The 14,209-nt window shown below is 32.6% G+C and overlaps 1 protein-coding gene across 9 annotated transcripts in view; it reads left to right on the top strand.

Annotated features, from left to right (window-relative positions):
• Vti1a (vesicle transport through interaction with t-SNAREs 1A) overlaps positions 1 to 14,209 on the top strand; it is a 461,587-nt gene that overhangs the window by 60,933 nt on the left and 386,445 nt on the right. For 6 of the 9 annotated variants that reach the window (XM_040272255.2, XM_040272252.2, XM_040272257.2 and 3 more), the window contains 2 exons: positions 6,112 to 6,189; positions 12,561 to 12,581. In XM_040272255.2, the coding sequence (XP_040128189.2) occupies positions 6,112 to 6,189; positions 12,561 to 12,581 (99 nt within the window). The remainder of the gene's footprint in view (positions 1 to 6,111; positions 6,190 to 12,560; positions 12,582 to 14,209) is intronic. The other 3 variants (XM_040272253.2, XM_005320678.5, XM_078049492.1) reach the window with 1 other exon arrangement.

Below are 14,209 nucleotides of genomic sequence, written 5' to 3'. Positions count from 1 at the left end.
AAAATGTCAAATGTGTTTGAAAATACAAACAAAAATAATAAATGACAGTGCTTATGATAAGGAAAAACTTTTTTTTTAAATGTCAAGTCTCTTTTTCTTGTACAACGTACAACAATGGATTATTTCATATTCTCATGTTAGCCTGTTTTGCAACTCTGGTGGTAGCTTGGCAGCAGGGCATGTTAGTATTTTCTCTCAGGTGGCTTGGGTATGGTCCATGGGCCACAGACTTATGATAGATAGAAAGTATATTTTCCTTTATTAATGTTACAGTATTGATGACATGTGGCATGTGCACTTCCCAGCAAATGGACTTGACCTTTAACTCTAAACAGTCTCTCTAGAGTAAGAGCAAGCCATGTTTAGTGGAATGATTTCTTAGAAGAAACATATTGGAACTCACTTTCTCTGATAACATTAAAGAAATGCAGCGAAGTTTTTACTATTGGAAACCATCCAAAAATTGCAGCACCATAAAACAAGAAATTGGACAGACACAATTTTACAGAATTACTGGGTTAAATAATAAATAACATGGACTTTTTAAAAGCTATTCTCGGTATATATTGGCAAATCATTTTTTTAAGAAGGATGTACTTATATTCTTATCCATATATATATGTACTGGTTTATTACATTATTTTCAATATTATCAATTAATATTAAGATGACCATGATTTGTAAGATTAACAGCCAAATTTATAGGATAGGTTTATATTTGTTCATAATATTTACATTCTCACAACAACTCTAGGAAATAAGTATAAAGCCACTATTCTAGAGACAGAGAAACTGATATTCAAAAATCTCAATTTGACCAAGATCACATACTGAAATGTTATCTCTGTTCTGTTCTTTCCATTCAGTGCCTTACGTTTTTTCATTGTAACAACTTCTAGGCATCAAACATTTACCTAAAAGTTTACTTTTCCTTTACTTAAGTGATATAGTATTATAATTTTAGACTTAAATTCCTTTTTGCTAGAACTTCATAGAGTACAGGGCGTACTGTGATGAGCAAGAATTCATAAATTCCTTTTTATTTATTTTTCTCCAAAATGTAAGTTTCTTGTCTGAATTGGTAAGAGTCATTTTGAGGTTAAAAATGGAATACTTGGTGCCAATGATAGATACATTTTGAAAATGCCATCTGGGTCTTATAGTGCTATGATATTATTTAATTAGAACCAGATAAAATTAGGTAAGAAATGAATGCCAGAAATTATATGACTAATAAATATAATTTCACCATATTCTGTAGTTATCCCAAAGTGTTAATTATAACAGGAGCAGTTAAATTCTTTGGCTATGAAAGCATAGCAGTTTTTAATAGATGTATCACCTGGTAACCTTGGGCATTATTAAATATATGGGGACTGAAAAACATGGTAGAAGCAATGGGAAAGTCTGGCCAGACTGTGTAATTTGTTTTAGAACTACGGAGAAATCTATTAACCATTTCTTCAATAGACCAATTTGATTGGGAAGTAGGACAAGCTATTCTTTCATTACTTACCAAAACCGAACTGCGCTTTGTATCAATTATTTGGCTGTCTGCAGCACATAGATTAGAATAAAGGGCATTCTTGGTGTTTGTGAATATTGCGGATCCCTGATTAGTAATTAAAGTCCTGAATGAAGGAAACTAGGCTAAAATTGAATGGGAATGAGAAAGTCTTAATTCTGTGATGCAGATGTTAGAAACAGATTGTCTTGAGCAGCCCAGTCAGTGCAGTGACATTGTACATGGCCAGGGAGTATTCACTTCCCAGGTAAAACTCAAGTCAAATGCCTCCGAGATGCTTTCCTTTCCCATGCCTTGTGATGTGGCTGTATGGGTATTAATTTAGTGAAATATCCTGTCTGCCAGGTGTGGGAACTAGCTGATTTTATTGTAATACCAGATCATTACTTAATTCATATGCAACAGAGAACAGCACATGGAAAGCATTATAAATCTATTTACAATGTGGCTGGTGTGATGATAACATTGTATTAAATTCCCAGGTGAGGCAATTTAAGCAATTGCTTTGCCATGTGCACGCCATGGAAATTAAATTCTCATATATGCTTTAGTAATAAACCAACTTCATTGTTATGTTTTTGCTTGTGGTGGGCTTTAGAATCCTCATTCTGGTTATATATACCCAGTTTCACATACAGAATCATACAAGAGACAGGACCACAGGTCACAAGTTTTAATTAGTTTAAGCTAAGTTAATTCATTTTGTCTCTAATTTAGCAGTGTCTGTCCATGAACACATTCAGCTCAATTGGGAAGTGTTAAGGCTTGAGTCAAGTAGATAGATTATTTCAAGCCAAATTTCCGGACAGACCTGAAAAGTGTATCTATTTGAACTTGACTTTAAGAAAATCAGCCAATTGGTATGCAAAATCCTATTCATATATGAGGTGAAAAACTGACAATGTCTTTGAATCTGAAATTCTTGCTTTTATAACCACAGACTCGATTTTGTCATGGGTTTAAAATAGTCATTGCAACTATGCATCTAACTTCTTAGAGTTAGGTTACAATCAATGGTTAATTTTTCATAGTTTTGTCCACATATGATCTGTAGATTTTCTCACCAACTGTATCTAGTCCACCATGTAAGTCAGAAAGAATAAGCTTTACATAAGCATACAAGTAAAACCTAAATGTTCTATTATTTAATACTCTTTGTGTGTGCACACCTGTGTGTGTGTGTGTGTGTGTGTGTGTGTGTGTGTGAGAGAGAGAGAGAGAGAGAGAGAGAGAGAGAGAGAGAGAGAGAGAGAGAGAGATTTGGCAGTTGAAGCTTTTTCACCCTTATGGTATAGACCAGAAACTGAAGTAGATTACAAACTGCATAGAGCTTCTGTCTTTTCCAGAGCCACATATAAAGCACCAGTAGACAGTGGGAACTGACAACTAAGACTAAAAATGTTGACAATTTCTTGATTTGCCTGGTTAGCTTATGTATAGAAGTCATTAACTATTTATAAAATGCATTATGAATTGGGTTCCTTCAAACTGTAGCTGAATGTGTGACATTTCCAGCTCAAATTCTCATGCTTGCATTTGGCTAAAGTACAGATTTTATACTGTTGATAATGAAGTAAAAATATTTTAGTTATGTTTATCAAGATACAACAGAGATTTCAGTTTCATTAACTTTGAATCCTCTAAATTAAAATATTATTTAGATACTCAGAAGTGTAGCATGAGGGTTTTTTTAATTCCATAAAAGGTAGCAGAACTTATTGATGTTTTGAAGGAAAATTATTCCTAAAATAAGCAGTCTGTCATTCAGAGGAATTTTGCCCTTTTTTTTTCAATTAGTTTAGTTATGGTCTTGCAGGCTAAATTATATCTGATTACATACAATCAATCTGTTTACTGAAAATTTTAAACCGTTAGAAAATATAAGAAAATAACCAATGTTGGGCATTCAAATAAAATTATTAATAAAACAAAGTCATGATTTGTTTTATTTTTATAAGACAAAACTCAAGTGAAAAGAGTTCTATTTTAGCATTACTGTGCCATTTCCAAGGGGTAGAACTATTTTTTGATATTTGAAATGAGTTGTCTTTTCTTTAAGAAAAGTCAATCCTGTCCAAGAATACTTTGTTAAACTCAGCTATCATTTGCTTAATTGCATCTAGAAAAGCCATCCAAATGACCAGTTTTTACCATCCCAGTGGTAAAGAATGACATTGATAGGGACCATCCCTCAACTGCAGATAATCCTTAGGTCTCCTCTTGCTAAGCATGCATGCTCTTAATTGCTGGTTTTCAAAAGCAGTACATTCTGCAGTACAATCTAACCAAAACAAGATTAGATATTTAAGGGATACACACTTGTAATTTTCTTCCTCTTTTTTAGTATATTAAATCAAAAAAAGATATAATGTAATTGAACAATCTATACCAATTTGTTGGTATTTTGTTGAAAAAAGGAAAAAACAAAAACAATCTCCATATGATATTCTTGCATACTGCGGAATGTTTTAGTCCCCCATAGTGATGAAATGAATAATTAAAAAGGCAGCTCTGATACCACAGCCTGTTTAAAGGTTCTCATTCCCTTTAATGCCATAAAATACTTTTGCTTAGCTAGTTTGAAACTACTATACTGGAGATCTCCAAATGGGCAAAAGAAAGCTTTAGCTTGGTCTAAATGTTGTATTAAAGCCATGAAGTAGATTGTCCTTGTAATTTAGCATTTTAAAATGCAATTCTGCATAAAGTCAATAGAAATAACTAATTAATAGTAATTTCAGTAAATACAATATACAACCTTAATATATGCTGCTTGTGGTGATAAAAATGTCAGGTTTGTTCATAGATGAATGAGTTGGGGCACTCCTAATTTTCAGGAGATCTGATATAGTTGTCTTTATTGATCTCAGGTTAATGGCAACTTCTCTATTTTGTCCCCCCCACAATATTGTGGTAGTTTTGTTTACCTCCTTACATATTTATTGTGAGTGCAAAGGTGTATGTTTGTGATGGTCTTGGAGCAGAGACTTGGGGCAGGAAAGGCATCTCCTTTATACTGAAACGTTTTGCAATTCTTGTGCTGTTTTTTCCCCTGTGTCTTTCCACAGAGTAATAGAATAGGGAGCAATTTTTTTTTTAAACAGGCCTCCTAAATTCTAGTCTCAGTTTGATCATGACCATACTATTAGAACTCCATGAAACTTTTTTTTTCCCTAAAAAGGGGGGTTGTAGGTTTTTTGTTTTATTTATACTCTACTGAGCCTTTTTTAATTGTGCTCTGCTAAAACTGTAAGCCCCCAGTCTTAAATAGTATGTAATGAACTAAATTCTCTCTTATGTGTCATTCTTAGAAAAATTGAGAAAAAATCCTTTGGTTGTTCTTGTCTAAGGTCCTTTTAAATTCCAGTATGATATGATTTCATGTCTATGGTGTTATGATCTCTATGTGGCCAAGCAGTGTTACTTATTCACTAGTCTAAAAATGTAATGGAAATCTTATTGTTGACTTCTGCTCATGGATTATGGATAGTCCTTTTCAACTACAATGCTTTTTCAGACCACAATTGAACAGGTAAGAAATTTATGTCTCAAAGTGTACATTCAAGTGAGAAAGAGCTGTCTCTATTTTCTAACTGATCATTTTTGTTTAGTTCAGAAGCAGAAAAGCTTACAAAGTAACTTGTAAATCTGAATTTGGGTCTGAAATAGTGAAGATGCTGTAGGAACTGAGGACCATATATAGTTTCACAACTAATTTTCAGAGTCATTTACCTTTTCCAAATTGTATATACGTTTAGATAATTCATTAATTGTTTGCAGACATGCCCCTCCAACTTTACAAGTGCAGGTAGATTTCTTGTAAAACAAAGTTTCAGTGCATGAAACATTGACTCAGCCCACTTGTCTTTATTACTGGGATTGTGAAAGGTTGACTCATAGCTTACTAGCCTTTATTTACTAGGATTGAAAATTTTAATTTGCTTTACCAGACAGACACAGGCTGTGTACACACACACATACTCCTTTTCATTAGGCCATAATTTATAGAGAAGTTGGAGATATTTAAATTATTATTTGGATAGGGGATAAGTTTTAAAATCCTTCTCTTTCTGGTTAGTAGCATCACAATAAAGAAAGAAATATAGATGTGTGAGGCCAGGGATTCCAGAGTAAAATTTGAGATATAATGATTATCCTAGAATTAGAATTTTAAAAGCTCTAAATTATACAGTCTATTTCCTGCTACAATATACAGTTTTTTAAAATTACAATCTAAGGTTTATAAATATTCAGCTATTTAGCTCCCTTTCTTTCAGTTTAGTAGTCTTATTTGAATGTTGATGTACAGAATGATATACAAGTTCTAACCCATTTATGAATATTAATAGAATATGTGCACAATGCAGTTTTCTTTCATTATTGACATTTTTAAAAACTTCTTATTTACATTAAATTACTCAAGTTCAGGAACTTTAGGCAACTTTGGTTTGCAGATTTTCGCCAATAGATAGCTTTCCATTAGGGGGCTCTCGAGGTTTGAGATGATCAGCCTTGATACCATAACGCTTCGAAGCCTTTACTTTCTAACGTTCCTCTCCTCTTTCCCTTTTTGTTTTGTTTTATAGAAAAGGTCACGGATCGCCTACAGTGACGAAGTACGGAATGAGCTCCTAGGGGATGATGGGAATTCCTCAGAGAACCAGGTAGAATGCTAATCAGGAAGGCCCGGTGGGTGGCTGGAGGGTGAAGGAGGTCACAGGCACACTGGGCTCTCAAGCTGCTCCTTAACAGTATTAGCAGCAACTCATGTGGAAGCGATACTGTTTAATGCAAAGCTGGAGTCTTAATCAACTTCAAAATGTTTCTTGGAGATCTTACATTTAACCCTTTACCTTGTGATCACTGTCTGCTATCTTTTAAAAAAATCTTTTCTTCTCTTTTCTTTATTATTTAGTACTTAAGGAATAACTTGAAACACACTGTTTGCAGACAAAGCCAAGGTCTTCACCTCAAACACATGTAAAAGGAATAAAAAAGTACATAATACAGCTTTGATAATAATGCAGTATAATTAAATCAACACTTGCAGCAAAACAAATGAAAGTAAGCTTTCAAAATTCAACAGCGCAGCTCAGTCTCCTATTGTGTAGCTTCTTAAAAATACATTCACCAAAATGCAAATTTTAAGTACCAGTGCCAACTTGGATACCCAGATAATGGTAATATTATCTTGCTTCTGTCAAATAATAGTAATAATAATAATAATAGGATAAGTCTTTTTTTGCAGTTTAAGATCTGTGTAGACAAAAAGTAAGATAGTTTCTTCTTAAAAGGGCCTTACAACTTGGGCTGTCAGTTCTCATTGGATCACATTCTAGTGTCATGAGTCTAATTAATGTCCTACTTCTTTCTTTGAGTTAATACTACAGACTTCATAATTTTACATTGATAATATATGACTTTTTAAAAATGTTTCAAAACTTGAGTATAGAGATGATTTAAAGAATGTAAAGATGATTTAGAGACTGAATGATGACAGGAAACTTCACAAGCAAGACTTGAATGTGTTTATTAATGTTATTTTGGAAAGTATGATAAAGATCTCTACTCTGCCTGAATAAAACTGAACATAAATCATTCACTGGAGAAACTGAAATTTTAATAAGATAGTTAAACAACATATCAATACACATTATAAAAAGTGCATAACTGTATTTACCATTTCAAATAGATTGTATTTGCTGATACAATATCACCATATATGCTGATACTATATTCCTAGCTACTGTAATGTTAATATTGTAAACAGGGATGTTGCTTTGTGAGGAAAACCCCACCCCCACCTCTGTGCACACACGTGCACACACACACACACACACAAAACCAGAAAAACAGGAGAGGAATCACTGAGCTGATGATGTTTGTTTTGGTGAAGTTCTCAACTCCTCCACTATTTGGATGTATCAGCTTGAGTTCAGACATGTAAACACATTCAGATTTGACTTGGGATTTCAGCTTCCCTGATTGAAATGTGAGAATAGCTAAAGGAAAAAATAGCACATCAAACATAAAAGGGTGATGTGATGAAGGGGTTTTACTCATAATAGATTAAATAATGTGAGGATGAGAGAAAAATATTTTCTTCTTTTTTTAAAAGTGAGATTTAGATTGCTCATATTTCATGAATGAATGAATGGTAACTTTCCTCCTACCTACTGCAAAAAAGCATTATCTTTTTTGCAAAAAAAAGTGAACGCATAGTTCCCATGTCAGTTCTTTAAAAAGCTATAGATCTTTCCCTTATTTGAAACTACTGCCTAAAGTAGAGGAAATAGAAAAGAAGGGGGTGTTCCTGTCTAGCTCAGACTCCTTCATTGTAATGAATGTTGTAGTTCTGTGACAGGAATCCCTTTTTTTAAGCATGTTCACTTCTCCTAATGGACATTTTATGTGCCTAAAATATTTGCCTTGCATACATATAAGTATGATTTTTATGCCTAAAGAAAAATATTCCACAAAAATACATTTGAGTTAATGTTTTTCTGGATTTTGCAAATTAAATTTCTGTCACCTTAAAGTGATTATGCAGAGATTTCCCCTGGACTTGTATAAATCAAACTTACAAATTCTGAAAGTGCTTGGAGAACCTGGAGTTTAGTTGTAAGGAGCTGTCACTTTAATAAATAGAGTATGATAAGTTATAATCATGAGGATATATAACTGATAGATTATTATTTATGTGAACTTTCAAGTTTAAGATTTGAATGAGGCTTGAAAGTTCAAAGAGACCACGCTTTGGGGGAGGCAACTGTAGGAAAATTTCCATATGATAAAGTCATTCAATTTTGTTTTGTGGCTCTTTGTTATAATATAGGAATTAAAATCTCTGAAAGTAAAGCACATCATTTACTAGGTATGGTCGCTTGAAAATAACTTTATTCTTTCCTTTATTCTTCATCTTAAGCATTATCATTCTGTCTTTTTAAAACATCCTATTTGCCAGTTTTTATTTAGGCTGAATAATCACAATAGAGGCTTTTTTCCTGAAGAAAAAATATTTTAAATTGGTTCTTTATATTAATTTTGTAGCTCAGAAACTACGAAGATAGCTTTTTTCCTAGGAGAGATTACCAATAATTTATGTAAGAAAATAGTTTCTGTTTAGAAATAAGTTTACTTTTAATTGTTGATAAATTGATTTTCAGAACTTTTTGTTCAAGTATTTTTGATAAACTTTCAATATACAGTAAAATTTAGAGAAAAACAAAATGGAACAAAAGTACCAAAAAAGGGTTTGTTTATTGAAATTAGGTTATATCTGTCATTTAAAAATATATACATCAGAAAATATAATAAGAAGCAATAGCAATGATTGCAAATAGGTTAAAGAAATACTGACTAGTTATTTTCAATGCATCATACACATACTGCCTACATAGTGAGTTCTTTGTAAAGGTTTGGACTAATATAAATGCAGAAGCTATCATTTCTCGTTCTGGCTATTTGTAATGCAGGGTTTTAGGCACCTAGACCCTGACTGTTTAAGCATATAATTATAACCTTCCAATTAACTATAAATTATGTTAATTTACTCTTAAGTATATAATAAACATTTCTACCATTATTGGAAATGCAACATTTCAGAAATTTTCAAATGTATCTTTAAAGTCCCTCAGACAATGCACACTTTCACTTATTTCCAGATTAATTGCTCGTATCAGTTCATTTCTGATCTACACTTATTTCATTCAATCAAATATAGCTCTTTTGGTTTATAAGAAAGGAACAGAATTGAAGTGTTTTTGGGTTCTCAGCTTTCCAAGGACTTCTGTCATAAACATTATCATTCTGTCTTTTTAAAATATCCTATTTGCCTTCTAATATAACATTTGTTTTCCCTGAGAGTTGAGTTCTTGAATGTAGTGATGCTACATTTAGAGAGACACCTTAAATACTTCTTAACTTGATTTCCTTACATAAGAACCTGTCCCCAAAAAAGGACAAAAAACAATTTATAGAATGAAGCCATAAAGACTTTCATAGTGGAGTGTGATAATGGGGCAAATAAAACGTCTAAGTTCTAGTTTTGAACTTAGTAGTCTCACAGTTACCGTATGCAAAATTATATTGATTGATAATTCTGAGTAAATCCGAAGCAGAAGATTCAAAAATATATAAAGAGTAGGACAGCTCTAAACATGAGGAAATTTTTGTGGTAAAGCAATATTTAGCAGATAATGATTGCTTAATTTTTTAATACAAGGTTCTCTTAAGTTCCGATTTGGACTTGCTGTGCATAAAGTGTGTCAAACTTCAGCTACAGACCAGGGGGTGAAGTCGGTCAATTTAATTCCCAAGATCTAAAGAAGGTCGGTATCATTTCATATAGCCCTGGCAGAGCAGATCATTACCAGGCACAAATCTGTTCGTTACGTGCTGAGGGTTTATAGCAAAATAAATAGACTGTCATCATAAGTTCAGAAAATTGTGTGTTCGACCCACGATAATGTGTAAAGGGCGTTTAATAGAGTTCAGCATTTATTCGTTATCTGTATGCGGACAGAGACGGCAGTCGTGTTATCAGCTTTAAAAAAAAATTCGGTAGTTCTGGGGGTCACGTGACGCACCTCACACACAGAGGCGCGCACGCATGAACCCTCGCATGCTCTGCAGTGCAGGTTTGATTTTAGTCACAGCAGAAGGCTTAACCACAAGAGATTCCACTGGTTCAAACCAGCGTAAACCAGATTTTTTCAGCCCACAAAGGAACAGATTACCTCTTGTATCAAATTCTGCATTGGAGGGAAAAAAAATCTTTGTTTCAAAAAGATGTTGATTATCATAACTCAACATTGCGGTATTACACACTTTCATGTCGCCTATGATGGAGCTAGTAGCTCGATAAAAATACGAAATCAGTACTTACACTCTAGTCTGTGCGTTCGTTGTTAATTTTCAAAAATAGACCATCTTTTGTTTACTTGAATGCATAACTCTCGGCCTAACTGAAAAAAAAAGATTTAAAAAAAAAAAACTTCCCATTACCTAGCTTAGCTACAAATCCGGTGTGGAGCTTGAATGCAGCCATGCAGCACAAACAAGATAGAACGTTTTTTGTTTGGAACCTATTGAAAAAACAAATGGGTAGCATTTTTAAACACTCATTGATTATGGCAGGGTGGCATGCCCCAAATGGTCTCTATTGCTGAGGAGTAGTTTTAAACTTTGGCCCTTTAAGTATCATAGTCAACTGAAGAATGGTGTCCCCAGAAAGAAAAGAGGGCTGTGCGATCAATTCCCAGATCGTCCCTTTCTGAGAATTAATGTTTGCCTTTTTCTCCCATGATGTTCAAGTAGCAAAGAAAAAGATTCCAATATGTGATAGGCCAGGTGTCTTAGTTTAAAATTTCCCTTCTTCTGTGGAAGAATTTTAACTTTCCATGTGAGATGATGAGATGCTTTACTGGTACACAGTGGATAGCTGCTGAGAGAATGAGTGTATTTAAAAATAATGACAACTTCTTGTCTATTTTGAAAGTATGATAGTAAATTTTCATTTTTATTGAACGCACAGTAAGATATTACATAGTAAATCGTTTACCCTCTTTATAAAGTGTTATAACAATTTTGAAATTTCATTCTGTAGTACTTGAAATACTTTTTCTATAACAAATAAAATAACAGAATAAGCTGGAATGTATGTTGCCTGCCTGGATTTCTAGACAAAAACAGCATTAAGCATTGAGAATTCCAGGCTATAGTAAACATGATACTTTTGGACTAAGAGACTTATAGTGAGCAATTCATAGCACGTTTCTCCCAAAGCAATAGTTTAATTTATTGGCGTACATATGTCAAGTGTTATAACAGATGTTACAGATATTTAGATGTTTAAAAATTATCAGTTATAGACCTGAATTGCTGAGGATGCAAATTTCAGACCTAGAATGTGGTTTATAGTCTGTAACAACATAGGTATCAGTTTCTGTTCATTTCAGAAACTGTGGTTGTCATCTCAACTATACAGTGATATTGTGGTTTAGAGTAGCAACACACACACACAGAATGAGGCAGTCATGTAATTATATTTTTTTCAAGCATTTAAAAAGTTAAGTAAAATTTTATCTGTTATGTTTAAAGTGATAGAAAAATGTTCTATATAGGAGAATTAAAATGTTATCACAGGAGAATTTTCTAACAAGTGAAGGGTGGTTTTTTTTATTATATTTTAGTGAAACAGAGTACATTACAAATGAAGCCACACTTACAAATGAAGTAAGAGAGTTCATTACTTTAAGGCAGCCCAGTTTACAAGATGAAAAGAATTGGAAAAAAAAAAAAAGAAAGAAAGAAAGAATTAAAATGAAAACATGCCATTTGATTGCAGTAGTCTCTTAAGCAAAGTGAAATTCTAAAAATTGACTGATACATACAATAGTTCTAGGATAGTGGAATATTTTCTGATGTATGTCCTAAATAAGTATTATCTATACTGGCATACTTTATTCTGAATTAAAATAATTTTACCTCTAAATTCAATCCTATTACTAGAGTGGGTTCACATATGATATTCACATCATAGTTTGTTGTTTTAGGTCCTTACTAGAACCAAAGCATGAACTATTAATCATTTTCATTTGTTGGTAAATCTGAAATCAGTTGTCAAGATTCCAAATACAGAAACATCCTGAAAACTTGTATATACAAAACCTTTTCAGTGGTACATTCTTAGAAGAGAGGAACAGTAAACTTGTTTTCTTTCTTTATAATATAGACTTCTATGAAGTCGTTCCCCTTTATTTCATGATGGTGTCTTAGATGTGCTTTAAAAGAGAATTTCACACTATTCTCTTTGTTTAATGTGACAGTGTGAGAAAGTGATCTTTATTCGTTCAAAAAACTCTGCATGTAGTCTATGTTTAGGTTCTTTTAATGTGTTTGTCTGTGATTTTTAAATGCTAAACATGTAAACAGATAAATTGTCAATGTTAATTCTGTACCCTGTCACACAACTGATCTTTCTTTCCTGCCATTTCTTTCCTTTTTATCTTTTTTTTGTGCATTCATGTTGCAGTTGATAAAATTACGTGAAGAGGTAAGTACTTTCTAGCTTCCCTTTTTTTTTCTTAAATTCTACTTTTCCTTATAAAATTGATTTTCTAAATCTGAAGTAGATCTTTGTATTCATTTTTCTTGGGCAATCTATACATAGCAACACTATTGATTTTGTTGTCCAAAAATCTTCTCTTCTAACTATCTTCTAAAAATCTACTATATCCTAATCATGCTTATTACAAAAATCATTGTTCATTGTTGACATTGGGGAAAAGTTAATATTTTAAAGGCCAAAAAAAGGAAGAATAATAAAGGAATATATTTGCACCAAGTATAATTTTATTTTAGGCTCCAACTTCAAGTTTGCTTTATTTATTAACTTCTCAGAGAAGTTAATATGATTTATTTTTTTTTCCTGATATTCTAGTTTACTTTACTGAAACTTTGTTCTTACATAATCTCTTTCCCTCACCCCAAATTTTTAGGTTCAAAATAAGACACCATGAATCTATTATCCTTTTGGGGAAACACACATGTTATAAATGCCCTACTTGTCCGTATACATAGATACCTAAGACTAGTCAGAGCTCACGTCATTGTTAAACACTTTCCTTTTTATAGGAAATAGTACCCAAATGAGTTCTCATTTTTCTGTAAGTTGGTTTCATAATGCAGCCCCAAATTATTTTGTGGACAAGCAGATATTTGCAGCAATGTTAATAATTTTATCCTTATATCAATGAGGAATGCTGAATGATTCTGTTTATTTCTTGGTGTTTTTGTTTTTCAGTTATGCCAAACATATCAAATATGTTCTGGTATTCTTTTTCAAAGATAGTTATATTTTTTATTTAATTAGATTGAATTTTGTTATTTTTGTATCAAGACATAAAATAATGAACCATTTTGCCATTTAGAAATTGCCTAATTCCTTATAATAATCAGTGTACTTTGAATTATTTTCAAGTTTAGATTGACTGTATTGATTGAAGTTTTCCCAGAAATTCTTTATGTTTGTAGATCATCATTTTCTGGGTGATGCAAACATTAACTTGGAATTTTGTAGATACTGGTTTTCAATAGCTCTTCTGATTTAAATTGCCTTAATGTTGTCCTTTCTTAGTAAAAGTAATGATGATATATAAACTGAAGGGGGGAAATATGCCCCAAACTACACCCTCACACTCACCAACTTTCTTGCTTTTTTAAAATTTTTTTCTACAAGAAAGGAGATTATCTAGTAAAGGAATATAATTAACTATTATATAGAAGATTATTATTTTCCTGCAAGATAGCATATCTATTTGTATATATTTGCATATTCTCATGTTTAAGTAAAGAATCTGAATTTTCAAATGATAACAGAACTACCAATAGACTTGAAAACCTCTATATGAAGAAACCACACAAGGCTCTTGCCCCCAAATTTAAGCAATGAATATGATTCATAAAATCTTGTGTCTTATTACAAGCAGCATTTTTGAGAGAGGATTTATTTCTGTTAAGCTCGAATGCTGTGCATTTGGAGTTCTTAATTCCTAAAGCTAAAAACATCAACTCTGCATTTCTCTTAAAATATATTATTGTTAGTGGCTTCTTTTGTTGTCCCTGCAGCAGCAGTTTCATCAGCCATGGTATAGAGTTCATGTTTCAAAAACTGTATTCTGT

Source organism: Ictidomys tridecemlineatus, chromosome 1 (assembly GCF_052094955.1).
Source record: "Ictidomys tridecemlineatus isolate mIctTri1 chromosome 1, mIctTri1.hap1, whole genome shotgun sequence".
In the NCBI taxonomy this organism is placed as follows: Eukaryota; Metazoa; Chordata; class Mammalia; order Rodentia; family Sciuridae; genus Ictidomys; species Ictidomys tridecemlineatus.
The sequence above is the reverse complement of the archived record's forward strand: the minus strand, read 5'-3'. Positions and strand labels throughout refer to the sequence as shown.